This window comes from Filicampus tigris, chromosome 1, assembly GCF_054856515.1.
Source record: "Filicampus tigris isolate MCC_2025a chromosome 1, RoL_Ftig_1.0, whole genome shotgun sequence".
Classification (NCBI taxonomy): Eukaryota; Metazoa; Chordata; class Actinopteri; order Syngnathiformes; family Syngnathidae; genus Filicampus; species Filicampus tigris.
This window is the reverse complement of record NC_141217.1, coordinates 8,910,557-8,923,474: the sequence shown is the minus strand read 5'-3', so window position 1 is coordinate 8,923,474 and position 12,918 is coordinate 8,910,557. Positions and strand designations below refer to the sequence as shown.

The 12,918-nt window shown below is 39.5% G+C and overlaps 1 protein-coding gene and 1 long non-coding RNA gene across 4 annotated transcripts in view; one reads left to right on the top strand and one right to left on the bottom strand.

The window, feature by feature from the left end:
- Nucleotides 1-405: 405 nt before the first annotated feature.
- The window catches only part of cpne9 (copine family member IX), a 108,855-nt gene continuing 96,342 nt past the window's right edge, over nucleotides 406-12,918 (bottom strand). For all 3 annotated transcript variants that reach the window (XM_086050673.1, XM_086050685.1, XM_086050676.1), the window contains 2 exons: nucleotides 8,441-8,514; nucleotides 406-2,746 (listed from right to left, as the gene is read on the bottom strand). In XM_086050673.1, the coding sequence (XP_085906799.1) occupies nucleotides 2,582-2,746; nucleotides 8,441-8,514 (239 nt within the window). In that variant the 3' untranslated portion in view covers nucleotides 406-2,581. The remainder of the gene's footprint in view (nucleotides 2,747-8,440; nucleotides 8,515-12,918) is intronic.
- LOC147152682 (uncharacterized) lies at nucleotides 8,465-9,392 on the top strand. The gene is made up of 3 exons (XR_015089449.1): nucleotides 8,465-8,623; nucleotides 8,707-8,788; nucleotides 8,879-9,392. It is a non-coding gene; the product is annotated as an uncharacterized LOC147152682 (long non-coding RNA).

Below are 12,918 nucleotides of genomic sequence, written 5' to 3'. Positions count from 1 at the left end.
TCTTGGTCCTGAAAGATATATTTAGTATCTAATATAGTTTGTTTTGCATTTTGTTTTCTCCTTGCATGCAAAGTGAACCGAAATGTGACCTGAAAACAAAGGTGTGAAATTTTTGGTGTACCGTTGCACGCTCGACGTTTGTACATTCAAATGGCCCCCGAGAGAAACCATAACTACGGAGTAACCACTTGTTTTGAAAACAAGTTTGCTGGTCCCAGCATAAAACCACGAAAGTCATAATTCAGTGCACAGCCCATCTTCAGCATTCATTTGATCAAAAACGTTGACATTTACCACTTTGTGTTTGACCAGCTTAGCAGTTCAAACGTTTATTACACCAAAATACAATATAGACACAGCATTTCACAGAATAAAAAAATTTGCTCTATTGCTACCAAGCGCGTAGTATGAAACCAGTTTTTATTTTATTTTTCAAAGTCACATGATGAATTAAAACCTTATTTTCTGTACAGTAATTCCGAAGGCTGTATATGGACATTTCTATACATGCATAAGCCAATGATGAGATGATCGAGTGTCTTGCTGAGTTTTTAATATATTACAGTATACTGTATGACAAATTATCCGAATAACAGATTTGCTTGGTCTCTGAAAGACAATGCACACAATACGTGATCGACGAGTAAAATCAAATTATTTAGACACACCAAAATCCACAACATTAAAACCCTTTCCGATTGCAACGTGCCAAATTCAGTGCCAGTAGCACTTTAACAGATTCTGACAGTTGAGGAGAAAAATTCAAAGTGTTATATTCAAAAAGAGACCCAGACTATGCTGATACTCCAAAGGGTTCAAGTACAGCTTCAAATTGACTTTGGGTGCACTTTTTTAAGCGTTCAGGTAAAAATGCCAGGTGGAATTGCAAAGGGTTTTAAGTACACTTCCACTGTTTCTAATATTGGGCCCAGCTGGGGTATTGTAACCACTAACCAAAATATTAGCATTCTCTCAGTGCAGTTCTACACTATTGCACCACAATAATAAACATATAGAAAACCGAGCATCATGATAATTGTGTTTTTATTTTATTTTTTTAACAGCCGTTGTACGGGAGCTCTGTAAACGTGTACCTAAAGCTGTGGCCGCTCAGCGTATATAACTAATCTATTGCGTAGCAGTGATCAGACTAATTCGAGCATTTAAACATTTATTCCCCAACATGCAAGGGACTCGAGGACAACATTATTTTTTATATTATCAGAATACAAGGTCAGAAAATTTATCCATATACTTGCACAAATGTTTACAGCAACCTGTTAAGCCACCATCTTCACGCTGAAAAATACATATGAAAAAAATACACTTGGTGGATGAATTAGACGGTATTATTAAGTCATTTCATCATGATTACTATCATACCTATTGTGTATGATGATCATCGTGGTTTTCATGCATAATACAGATAGTTGTCAGTACAAACGATAGTCACTAGAGGGCGACCTTTATTCACAGTTCAGTTTCTAACACCCAGTCAAGTAATGACAGGGGATAAACAGTAGGGGGCGCAGGGAGCATGCATAGGGCAATCCTACACTCGCAGTCAAATCTATTGCTTTTCAAAGAATGTGCATTTGTCCATCAGGGAGTGTCTCCTCCACAATAATGCATACAGTGCCCACCAGAAAGAGAAAGCTGTGTCTTTTGTGAACCTCATTGTCATCTCTTATTTACATCACCCGACATCCCCCATCTACATTTCGGCCATCAAGTTAAAGTCTCTGGATCTTCCTTTTGTCCTTCGCACTTGGCTCCACGCTTCCTTCCTCGCTCTCTTGCACCTGCCTCACTTTTCATTTCTTCACTCCCTCCTCCTCCGCCGCTTCCTCCTCTCTGCAGGGCAGCCAGCGAGGGAGACTGGCATTTCTCTAACAGCGGGAGGGCAAATCTGCACCCAGCATCACTTCACGCAGTGAAAAGATGGGTGGGTGTGGCAAAATGAATTGCGTGTGTGTGTGTGTGTGTGTGTGTTAAAGTCTTTATTGGTAAGAAAGAAGATACAACTGGCTCTTCGTACATGTCAGGCAACAATTTACTAATTCTATTTGAGTCATTAAAGTGGATATTAATAAAAGCGAGTATTCAATATTGTAAAATTAGAATTTACAATCTCTACCCGCCCACAAAAAAAAATCAAGAGATTAAAGAAATGAATCAATTGAGGACCAAACACAGGCAAATGAATATATTGCAACATTATCTTATAGAAAAACCAGAGAAATATGCCCTCTAGTGGACGTAAGCAGAACTAAGTGCTTTTGCCAAGACCATCACCGCAATATCATCGCTTTTATTTTGTCTAGAATCTGATTTATGATGAGGAATCAATACAATGCAAAGTTGTTGTTGATTTTACCTTTGAAGTACACATTTGCAAGCGAAGCGAGGACTTGGTGTGCTCTGTGCTTTGCTGCGATGTAACTTGACTGGTGAGAAGAGATGATGCTTTTGTTGACTTCTGAGAGCCAATGAATTCACTGTTAGATGTGGAGATGAGTCAAAAAGGAGCACAGAATTTGGGGTGGAGGGAGGTGGAGACGAGCAAGATCACTTGGCGCGGTTACGGAAGCGGCGAGGAAGAGATGCCTGGTCGCGGTTCAATTCCTCGACTCTTCATGAAGGACAACAGTTGGTCGGGGATCTCGGCGAGGACGTCCTTAGCCAGCCGCGCCATACTGAGGACTTGGTTTCCAGATCTGTCCACGTAGTCTCGGAATGGCACAAACTGGCGTGGCAGATAACAAAAACATGTTCACCAAGTTCAATTACTCGTTTGGACTAATTATGATGAAACAGTGCTGCTGCATCTGCTTGTCTCTTTGACTAATAGGCCAAATTAAGTGAAAAGAGACGCCAATTCAAGGACATCTCACCTGTGCGTGACATTTCTCCCCAATCTTTAAAGTTTATACAACAAAAATGTAAATATAACATGGAAAAAAGTATATCATTTATCCAAAGCTTATGAATTCTTCATGTACGTTCCCACTGACCTCTGGAGCCTTTTTTATGAAGTCATTGAACTACAGAGCTGGGCATTTTACAAAAAAACGCCTACAGCCGAGGGTTTATCCACCATTTTGTCCGGCCAGACCAAATAGTACTCGTCTATAAGCCGGTCCGACTATCATTTTAAAGAGCTAACCATTTCTGACTACCATCTTTGAGAAAAGCAAAAGAAAAACAAACAAACAACAAAAAAACACCAACAAGGGTTTAAAAGTGCATTCATCCACTTGGATTGTACCTTTGGCTAAAATGCACCGCAAGATTCCAGTTAAGGTAAGACAATTTTAGGATAAAAATTAAAACTTTAATCGCTGGGCGATATTTGAAACGAAAGACTCACAGCCTCACCGCGGCCGGACTAAATGAGTCTCCTTTTAGCACCTTCCAGAGAAAACACACGTTTTTCAAATCACCGTAACTCATGAACCATTTAAGCTAGCAGCGTAATTCAAATGAATTGGAAAATTAGAGAAGTGTAGCTTTCTGTCGATAGCACATACATTATGGTAGCTGACTTTTTTTTTTATGTGGGGAAGCCGTGACGAAGTGACGAAGATGACATGTTTTTCATATCACCGTAACAAATGAACTGTTTGTAGTAACAATGTAATTCCAACGGATTCTGAAAGCAGGCAGACCGGTCCGTCACATAGGCGGAATGCCCAGCTCTGTTGAACCCGATATACTATATTATTTATTAATTATTGATTTTTACTCCTCTGCTCTGAGCCAAAAATAGAACAGCATGGTTGATGGTGGGTAAACGGGGAATCAGTCCCAGGCAAGAATTCTACTACCAATACCTGATTTACAGAGTACAGTGGTGCTTAAAAATCTCATGAAAAACGTAAAGCTGGTTAATTTATGGCTCATTCTTGCCTTTTATGGTTGCACATACTAAATTGCGATTAAGTGACAAACAGTCTATTAAATGAACATGGGAATTCATTACGTTAGTATTGATGAAATTAAGATCTATCCAGAACCTAACAACTGTAAAAAACGATTTTGGAGAGTGGTACATATAACCGATGAAAATCATGTAAGATGTACCTTATTGTTTTAGGCAGTAAAGGAATTATAAAATAATGGGTAACTTATACCTACACTATCAGTAACAAGAGTTAACTAGAAAAAATGAGTGAAATGTACCTACACTACACCTACAAAAAAAAAAATCTTGAATCTACTCTACGAATGTACACTGTAAAATAAAATAAGAAATAAAATTAAATTAAAAAAAAAAAAACAGAATGTACCCCATATTTATTGCAGCCACATTAATTGAGTCAAGGGTACACCTTCATTAAAAAGCTATAAAATACTTACATAGATTGAGTAATGTTTACCTCACTTCTGGTTACATTTACTGCAATATGGACATGCGTTATCATGCAACCTATCAGCGCCACATGGCTCAGGTGGTAGATTGGTCGACTCCCAACCCAAACGTTGTGGGTTGAATCATAAGCCCTTGTGACCATGTGGTTGTGTCCTTAAGCAAGATACTGATACTCCCCCAGTTTCTACTGATGCTGAATGAGAAGTCTGTTAAACAGCTTTCAATGGTGAGTATAAGTCCATTCACCAATTTACCCATATTGTTTAATGTTGAATGATAATTATTACTTGATAGTCATATTAGTGCTCAAAATCACAAGTATGTTTTCCTCAATTTTAATGAGTAATTTAGTTACGGAATGTAATGAAGATGAGGTAAACTACTCAATGTATGTAAGCATTTCATAACTTCTGAATTATGGTACTAGTTTTAAAGGTGTGTTGAGTACTTTGTCGGTAGAAAAGTGCTATACAAGTAAAAGCCCATTTTCCGGTTGATATTCAAAGAACATCTCCAGTTCAAATTGAAGCTGTTTGATAGATCTAGCACAGTCTTTTGTTCATTATGAAAGTGCAAGTAAGAGAAAGTGAAGTGGATGGAACAATGCTGGTGAATTAAGACTCGATGTATGCTGGAACATGGAACGTATGGGTACAACTAAAGCGGTTCCATACTGTATGTAAACACTCACCAACAGATGGTCATGTGTTTTGAAAGTGGATTTAAGGTTACCGGTATATATCCAGTGTAACCAGGTTGGACTGGCTCACTAAAAAGGCACAAGGCAACATCTACTTTCTATCAACCTATTTTCCGACCAAACCTACAATGTTTTCTTGTTCCTGTAAACAAAATACTCCCCGCTGGTGCCATGTAGGAAAACACTGACCACATGACTGTTCTTCTAATGAGAACTATGTGACTTATGGTGCGTGGGAAAGTCCGCGTTGCTGCCATGCAAAATAAACAACAATTTGGAACAAGAACAAGTAGGCTGCAGTGAAAGTGGAATGATCGATTGGTTGGATTGTAGTTGTAAAACATACAGCGAGCATACAGCAGCGTGGAAGGGCGCTAATGCTGAAACATGACGGCAATATCAATACAGCCTGAGAGGAGAAATCAGGCAGTTAATAAGCTGGCATTTAATCAATGTACAGACCCGGTAATTTTATAACCAGAGTTGGGCATTTTAGGCCGCTCCGTCTCTAATTTTAAACGGCCAAACGTCGGCGAGTCCGACTAAACTTTCACTCGGCTGCTTGCTTGCTTTAACAGCCTGGTCCTTCACTCCCCTGTTTTTTTTGAAGCTGAGTCATGGTTGGTCGTTATCTGAGCCCTGAGCAACTTCGATGTCATTTTCAGTCGACAGACGTGACAAAATGGCCGCCCCCTGAGATGGCTAAAAAGGGGCGGATTTTGCTGCTTAACTCATATTCCACAAACAATATTGACCAGAATGCCGTGTTTCAACAACTGGGCCTGCTGGGAACATATTCTTGAAAAAAATATGTTTGGGTTGATTTCCCTTTTGAGTAGATTTTTCATGTATCTGTATCTTGAGCATATTTTTTTCTGATTACTTTTTACTTTTACTTCCTGTCGTCCCCATCAATGGCCTTATTTAAGAGATTTGTTTACACATAATATTAAACAGAATGCCGTGTTTCGACTAGTGGGCCTGCATAGAACATATTCTTGAAAAAATATGTTTGGGTTGAATTTTGCTTTGATGGACTTGTATCAGCAGAGTTTGAGTTTGTTACTGATTACTGATTTTGTTTTATTATTAAAGGGCCCTGACATGAAATTCTCTTTTTATTGAGGTTTTTGATCATAAATATGCATTCCCCCAGCCTGACTAAGTCCCCTTGTATCCCTTGTATTCCCTTTGTATCAACATAGCTCAAACAGCACTATCAAATTGCCTGTTTAAGCAGCTTGCTTTTATACGACAATAACCCCATCGTTTTCGGTTTTATACGTCAATAACTCCGCTCTCATCGACAAACCATGTAGATACAGCAGGACAATATGCTAGCCAGAAAAACTCATAGGAACTGCTCTGTACCAGAGTGTACAAACAAGGACAACAATAACCTTTTCTTCTCCCTACATCTGAGCCACAGTAAGGCTTTTTGTTGGAGTTTATTTATGCATCAAATATGCCCAAACAACTCTGAAAACGTGTGTTACTTTGTGGCAAAAACTTTACTGATGAATTTCAGCAATTTGTGACAATACAGATGTGGATTAGCAAGACATCTATCACTTACCCCGTGATCAATACCAACTCTCTCTAGAACATTAAGTAACCCTGTCCAAGTAAGTCTATTTTTGGAGTAATTTCCTTGTGCGATATGATCCAGTATGTGATATATTGTATATTGTGACCTTCGTGAAGTCGTTAGCTTCGCAGCTAACAGCCTGGTTGATGTAACATCGATGCTAGCTCAAAGCATGTGAGTAAGTAAAACGTGTTGCGCAATTCTTTACACTTATGAACGAATGCTATTTGTAATTCAGCATTATCAATGTCACTTTCCCATCCTTGAAATGAGAGAAATTAGTTGCTTCTTTGCAAATACAAGTACTGACATGAACGACTCAGCGTGTAAGCAAGCGCGTGGAACAGACCAGCCTTGGCCATGACCAACTCATTTTGTAAAAAGAAGAATGTGGAATCAGGCAAGCCTTGGCCGCACCCGCCAAAATCCGCTTTTTTTTTAGCAAGGCTAACAGGAGACCTCACTATTGGAGCCTGTAATTCTACAACAAGGTGGAATTTTGTGACAAAGTGTTTTGATACAGTAATAAGGGTCATGTCAGGGTCCCTTTAAAAAAAACACGGTTTGTGATTTTTTTCCCCCCATTTCAAGAAATGTTATCTTTTAGATTACATTTGCATTGGGCTGTAATGAAATTAGCAGAGCTGGGCATTTTACTCAAATTTTGCAGTCCGTTTATCGCCTTATGTCTGTAGCTGGGGTACCCTTCCGCCGTCCGTCTATCCGCCTTTTTGTCCGGTCCCCCGGGCCCACTGAGCGATTTTTTAAACAAAAGACTCACCGTGGCATGGAAGCCTCACCACGGCCGTACCAAGTTCGTCTCCTTTCAAGACCCAGAAGCTGTCAAAAAGCCTCGGCCGTGGCCGACGGGAACGGAATCCTCATCTCGCCTTGAAAACTCACCACGAAAATAGATGATAGACTAGTACATTGACGGGAAAAAATGGGCTTCCGACTATGCTTTGTCCATGTATTTTTTTTAAGTTTCCCGTCTTTCATTTATCGCCTACAAAATGGGCGTCCGTCATGGGCGGACAGACCGACCGGTCCGTCACATAAGGGGGAATGCCCAGCTTTGGAAATTAGTGTATTTGATTGTCATACAAGGTAGCGGAGCACTAGTCAACTGCATTGGCTCATAACAGTTACGGATATTTTGATTCTTCACATACGATGCCAAGTAATAAAATTGTAGTGAACATTATGTCCACAGCAAATCAGCATATAATTGTCATCAGCCATTAGGCTACTATTATGGCCTAAATTTTTAAATCACAGACAACTTTTTGAAATAAGGGAACCTATATCCGTACCCAGCGCAAGTCTAGCGCAAAGCACAGTCTAATTGTGTGCATGGGTGGAGCTCTCTTTCTTTTGGTATTTTCCTAGACTGCCGCATGTGAAAGGGGGCTTTTGCGCCACTGTATAGAGGGAACACAGCCGGCTTATTTGCCAACTAATTAAAGCTGCGCCCCTCATTTCCTATAATTTCAGGGCAGAGAGAGGCACGTGGTCTACATCGAGATCGACAAGCGCAAAGTACATTTAAAAGGAACTGCAAGAAGCTCACTTCTTGCGGATGATATAAGGTTAGCTGCTGTGGAGTGGGCACTTGGAGACCGCCTTCCACTTCCTTCTGGCGTGTATGAAAGGTTCATCGAATGCAGATGAGTGACGTAAAAGTGGAAGAAGGTAACCTATTTAGAGGCTAATTGAAGCCTTCTTTCACTATTCACTTCTGTGTTACTGTTAAAATCTTCAATGAAAGGGTGATGATTACCTGTACAATGTCTCTCTCAGCGAGGCGCCCTCTGGAGGATACTCTCACCTCATCTCCATCCAGCTCTTCCATTGCTAAAAGCAGCAGAGAGCGAGTGAAAGAAGAACTCAATAACAGAGCCACTGAGAGGGAAAATGAAAATGACAATTGTAATTACTGGAATGGAACGGCATGGGGAGAAAGGTGTTGAGCGCTGCATGACAAGAACATTTTATGCAACAAAAATGTCATAGCTTCAGCAAAGATGGTACAAATTTAAATCACAGGTCAGAAAATTGAGGAGCCCGGTCGTTTGAATGTGAAGCCGCGGGAGAGCTTCAGATTGCTTCGGAAGACATTCTGCTAACAGTAAGTGAGCACTTGTTGGGGAAATGTCTTTAGAAGTCCTCAACTGCAGCACCACTAAAGTCACACATTTAATGCATGATGTATTTATAGCCAAGCCCCATCTGGACATGAAACACTGCAATGGAAAGGCGTCAAAGGTCATCGAGTATATGCTCATTGGTCACAACATTAGGTATGCCCCAAAAAGCCACGTATTGCCCCTCTCTTTTTTCATCTTTTGTGTTACCAGTAAAAGGTCAATATAATATAAGTGTGTTCAGAAGTTTTACTGGTTGCACCCCATTTTCGTGTCCAACGTAAGTCAAGCACAAAGTGCAGTTTTACTGTGCAGATGGGTGGGTTTTTTTTTTTTTTGGTAGTTGGGCGCAGGTAGAAAGGTGCGTTTGCGCTGTTGCGGGATTAAACACCGTTGACTAACGTTTTGGCCAATGAAAGCAGTTCCACTCATTCGCTTTAAATTCAGTGCATGAGAGGCGTTCACACAGTCTGTGTCGCAGTCAGATTGCGGGAGCAGAAATAGACTCACTGAAGTTGAGGGCTGAACGATTTATTATTTTGAGATCGAAATCGCGATCTCAAAAAAACGTAATTTCGACATTGTCAAAGCTGCGTTATTTTTAAAGGGCTATTTACCACGTTAACCAATCAGCAGCATGCTACTGTGGGCAGGTCACACTAACCAGAGCTGAACTGGTTAAAAAAAAAAGTGTTGCGTACTCCTGGAAGTCATTTCTTTCACGGCTGCTTGAATGCTCAGCGCTAAGATAACTTGCGCCGCGGCAGTATGGACTAAGTCCATCCACAGCAGCAACAAGGAGCTGTGTAGTAGAAGTAAAAAGCAGTCAAACAAATAATTACTTGAGTAAAAGTAAGAAAGTACTTGGTGAAAAAACTACTCAAGTACTGAGTAACTGTAGCAACATTTATTTTTATTTTGTTAAAAATCCATTCAATCAGACAAAAATACAAAATAATCATCTTCAGGCAAATTAAAGTCCATCCAATCAATAAAATGAATTACATTTAATTAAAGAATAGCTTAAAATAATCTTAAGGTAAATTGAAGTACTTTAATAAAAAATAAAATAATAATAGTATGAATAAAATAAATAAAGCACAAGTAGCACACAATTTCAGCCCCTGTACTTTTCTTTTTTAACAGGCTCCGCAGGCAGAACAACAAAGTAGCCCATGAACTCTTATAAACTGTGTGTGTGTGCGCCTGCGTGCGTGTGTGTGTGCGTGCGTGTGGGGGTGTGTGTCTGTGTGTGTGTGTTTCAGTCTGTGTGTGTATGTGACAAAACATGCAAAAAAAAAAAAAAAATCCTAAAGAATCTCCTCTTCTGTGTCTGCATAGTCGGCATTGATGCGTGACATTTTCTATCCGTTTCATCCGAAAACAACTCTTTCCCACAGCTGAAGTTGAATATGATCACGTGCCGAGACTGCAGGGCTATACGGCCATACGGCTACGTTTGATTGGTGAAACACAGTCACGCGTCTGTGACAAAATAAGAGAGCGAGAGCGAGAGAGAGAGAGAGAGAGACCTAAGTACGCGGAGGGGATTAAAGTAACGGGTTCAATGTAGCCTAATGTAGCGGAGTAAGAGTACAGTTTCTTCTTCACAAATCTACTCAAATAAAAGTAAAACGTATAGTAATTTAAAACACTCCTAGAAGTACAACATTTCCCAAAACTAACACAAGTAAATGTAACGGAGTAAACAGAACTCGTTACTACCCACCTTTGCAAATAAACTACCCCACTAACAAGTAGCGTTTTCACCATGGAGGCCAATGAGGGGTCGCTAAGCGTGCTAAACGCTAAAGTGAAATGCAAAGTAGGGAAAGGTCCAAAATAACTGCTTGGGCGTTCAGTCGACTTCACAGAAATCTGTCTAGAACCACGTTAGGGCAGAGAGCCAGCAGCTATGAACATACATTTTGTTTCATAATCAATATACATCTACACATGAAGTAAGATGACGGCTATATTAGCAATTTAGCACACGTTCTAACACTGGAACACGCAAACGACTGACGTCAGCCGTGATGAAGAGCTAGATGTCAAACGTATATTAAATATTTATATCAACAATGTTAATTGTAATATTTTGCACCACAGAGTACTGAGTTTTGAGATATACACAATAATAGGTCTCCCAATTACTAATTGCTAAGGGGAAATCTTTTTTATTTATTAAACACATTTTTAAGCTTTAAGATGGCATAATATTGTCATTTTGACATTTTTCCTTGAAACAAAGTTTAATAATGACACAGTTGTTAAATGTGTGTCTTGCGTGCTAAACTAGTTACAAATAGGTGTGTTATACTTTCTGTGTTCAAGTTTAAATGTATGCTGAAGGAAAACATTGATGAAATAAATTATTAATTTAATAATTATAAATAAATAAATTATTAATTTAGGTGACTAAAATTGCTCTATATTTTCGCCGACTAAAATTGGACTAAAAATAGAATACAATCAGATGACTAATTTATGACTAAAACTAAAATTAGTTGAAAGACAAACTAAATCAAATCAAAATATCTTGTCAAAATTAACACTGGTCAGAATGCAGGACAGGACAGGACAAGTTGGCGAGGCGAGGGTACTAAATCCATGTCAAACCCAATTTGGGTAAAAAAGAAAAAAAATAAGAACGCTTGAGAGAGGACCGCAGATGGAGGGATCCCCCTTCCAGAATAACCAGGCTGCATTCATCACACCGTATGGTGCTGTTTACTGTTTACTTTGCAAGCTGTACAGTATGCACACCTACCTTTTCTACTTGTGGCTCTAAAATTGTAGATTAGGGGCCACTATATTACTACTCTTAGTAAGAAAAGTCTGGAGCCCTGAACTTAATGTTGGCAGGACAGTGTGCTTGTCTGTGGCTTAACAATAAAGGTACTCATGTCCATCTATTGCCTTGTTCTTGTCACAGTACACGCTGCTGATTGTAGAAACTGCTGCTCATCACACTGTATTCAGCCAAACAAACACTTCACAGTTGAACCATGACAGAGTGCTAGAGGCAACATTTCTCATACAATTGGAACTCAGTTTACTATAAAAGGGACTTTGAAGTATATGAGTATTGAAATAATGCATGTCGAGACACACACACTCGCACATGCACGCACACACACAGGTAGGACGTGACCTTGAATCATGACCGATTGCATTGACTGTTAACCCTTAGATTGGATTTCTGAATTAAAAGAAAATAAAAGACAATCCAACCCAGGATGAGGTTTAAATTGTCACACATCACTGAGCCACAGCATCAGCTAAAGGTTCACAGCTATTGGCAAGCCCGGGTTTGACATTCAACTATAGCACCTCAAGGCTGCCGGCTGGAATAAATTAAGCATGGGTCAATCATATCAACTGATGGCACACTTGATTACTAATAAATGTATCAGCATTGCCTTATATATAAAAACAAAAACAGAAAAAACTAGGTAAAGCCTGGAAAAGAATGTCTGGAGAAAGCAAACTCACCAGAAAAAAATGATCACTATCCTCCATTTTCTCTCTGACAGAGATTGCCAATTACATTTTAGGAACCATAACTAATCGCTACAGGTCAGTCCAGTTTTGGATTCTTTTCGCCTTATTGGGAATTTTGCATGGATCAAGGGTGTGAAATATTATCGTTTCCATTCCGTCCATCCATTCATTATACCCAGGCACACTTCCAGGATTTTTCTTCTCTCCCCGGGCTAAAGGGGTGCTTGACTGATACATTGGAGGGGCTGAGGAAATAATTTATAAATATATTTTAGAATATCAAATAATGAGGGGCTTAACTGGAGCTTAAAGGGATCAGACAGCTGGTACGGTCTATTTTTCAATAACAAGCTCAATTTATGTATTTTTTTTATCAGGAAAATGACATTAGCTTGCATTCTAACTTTTATTAATTTGTTTTGGAGAAATCAGTACAAAATTAACGTGTTCAAAAACGCCTACCCTTAATGAGCAATTTGACCACACCCCCTGCCCTCCCTCCATGCCTTGTGTGACGTCATGATGGGGAGTGATTACATTTTGCCATTCAAGGTCGTTGTAAATAACATCGCTAATACTGTCAAAATAACGAGGCTCAATCGGCCCCAAT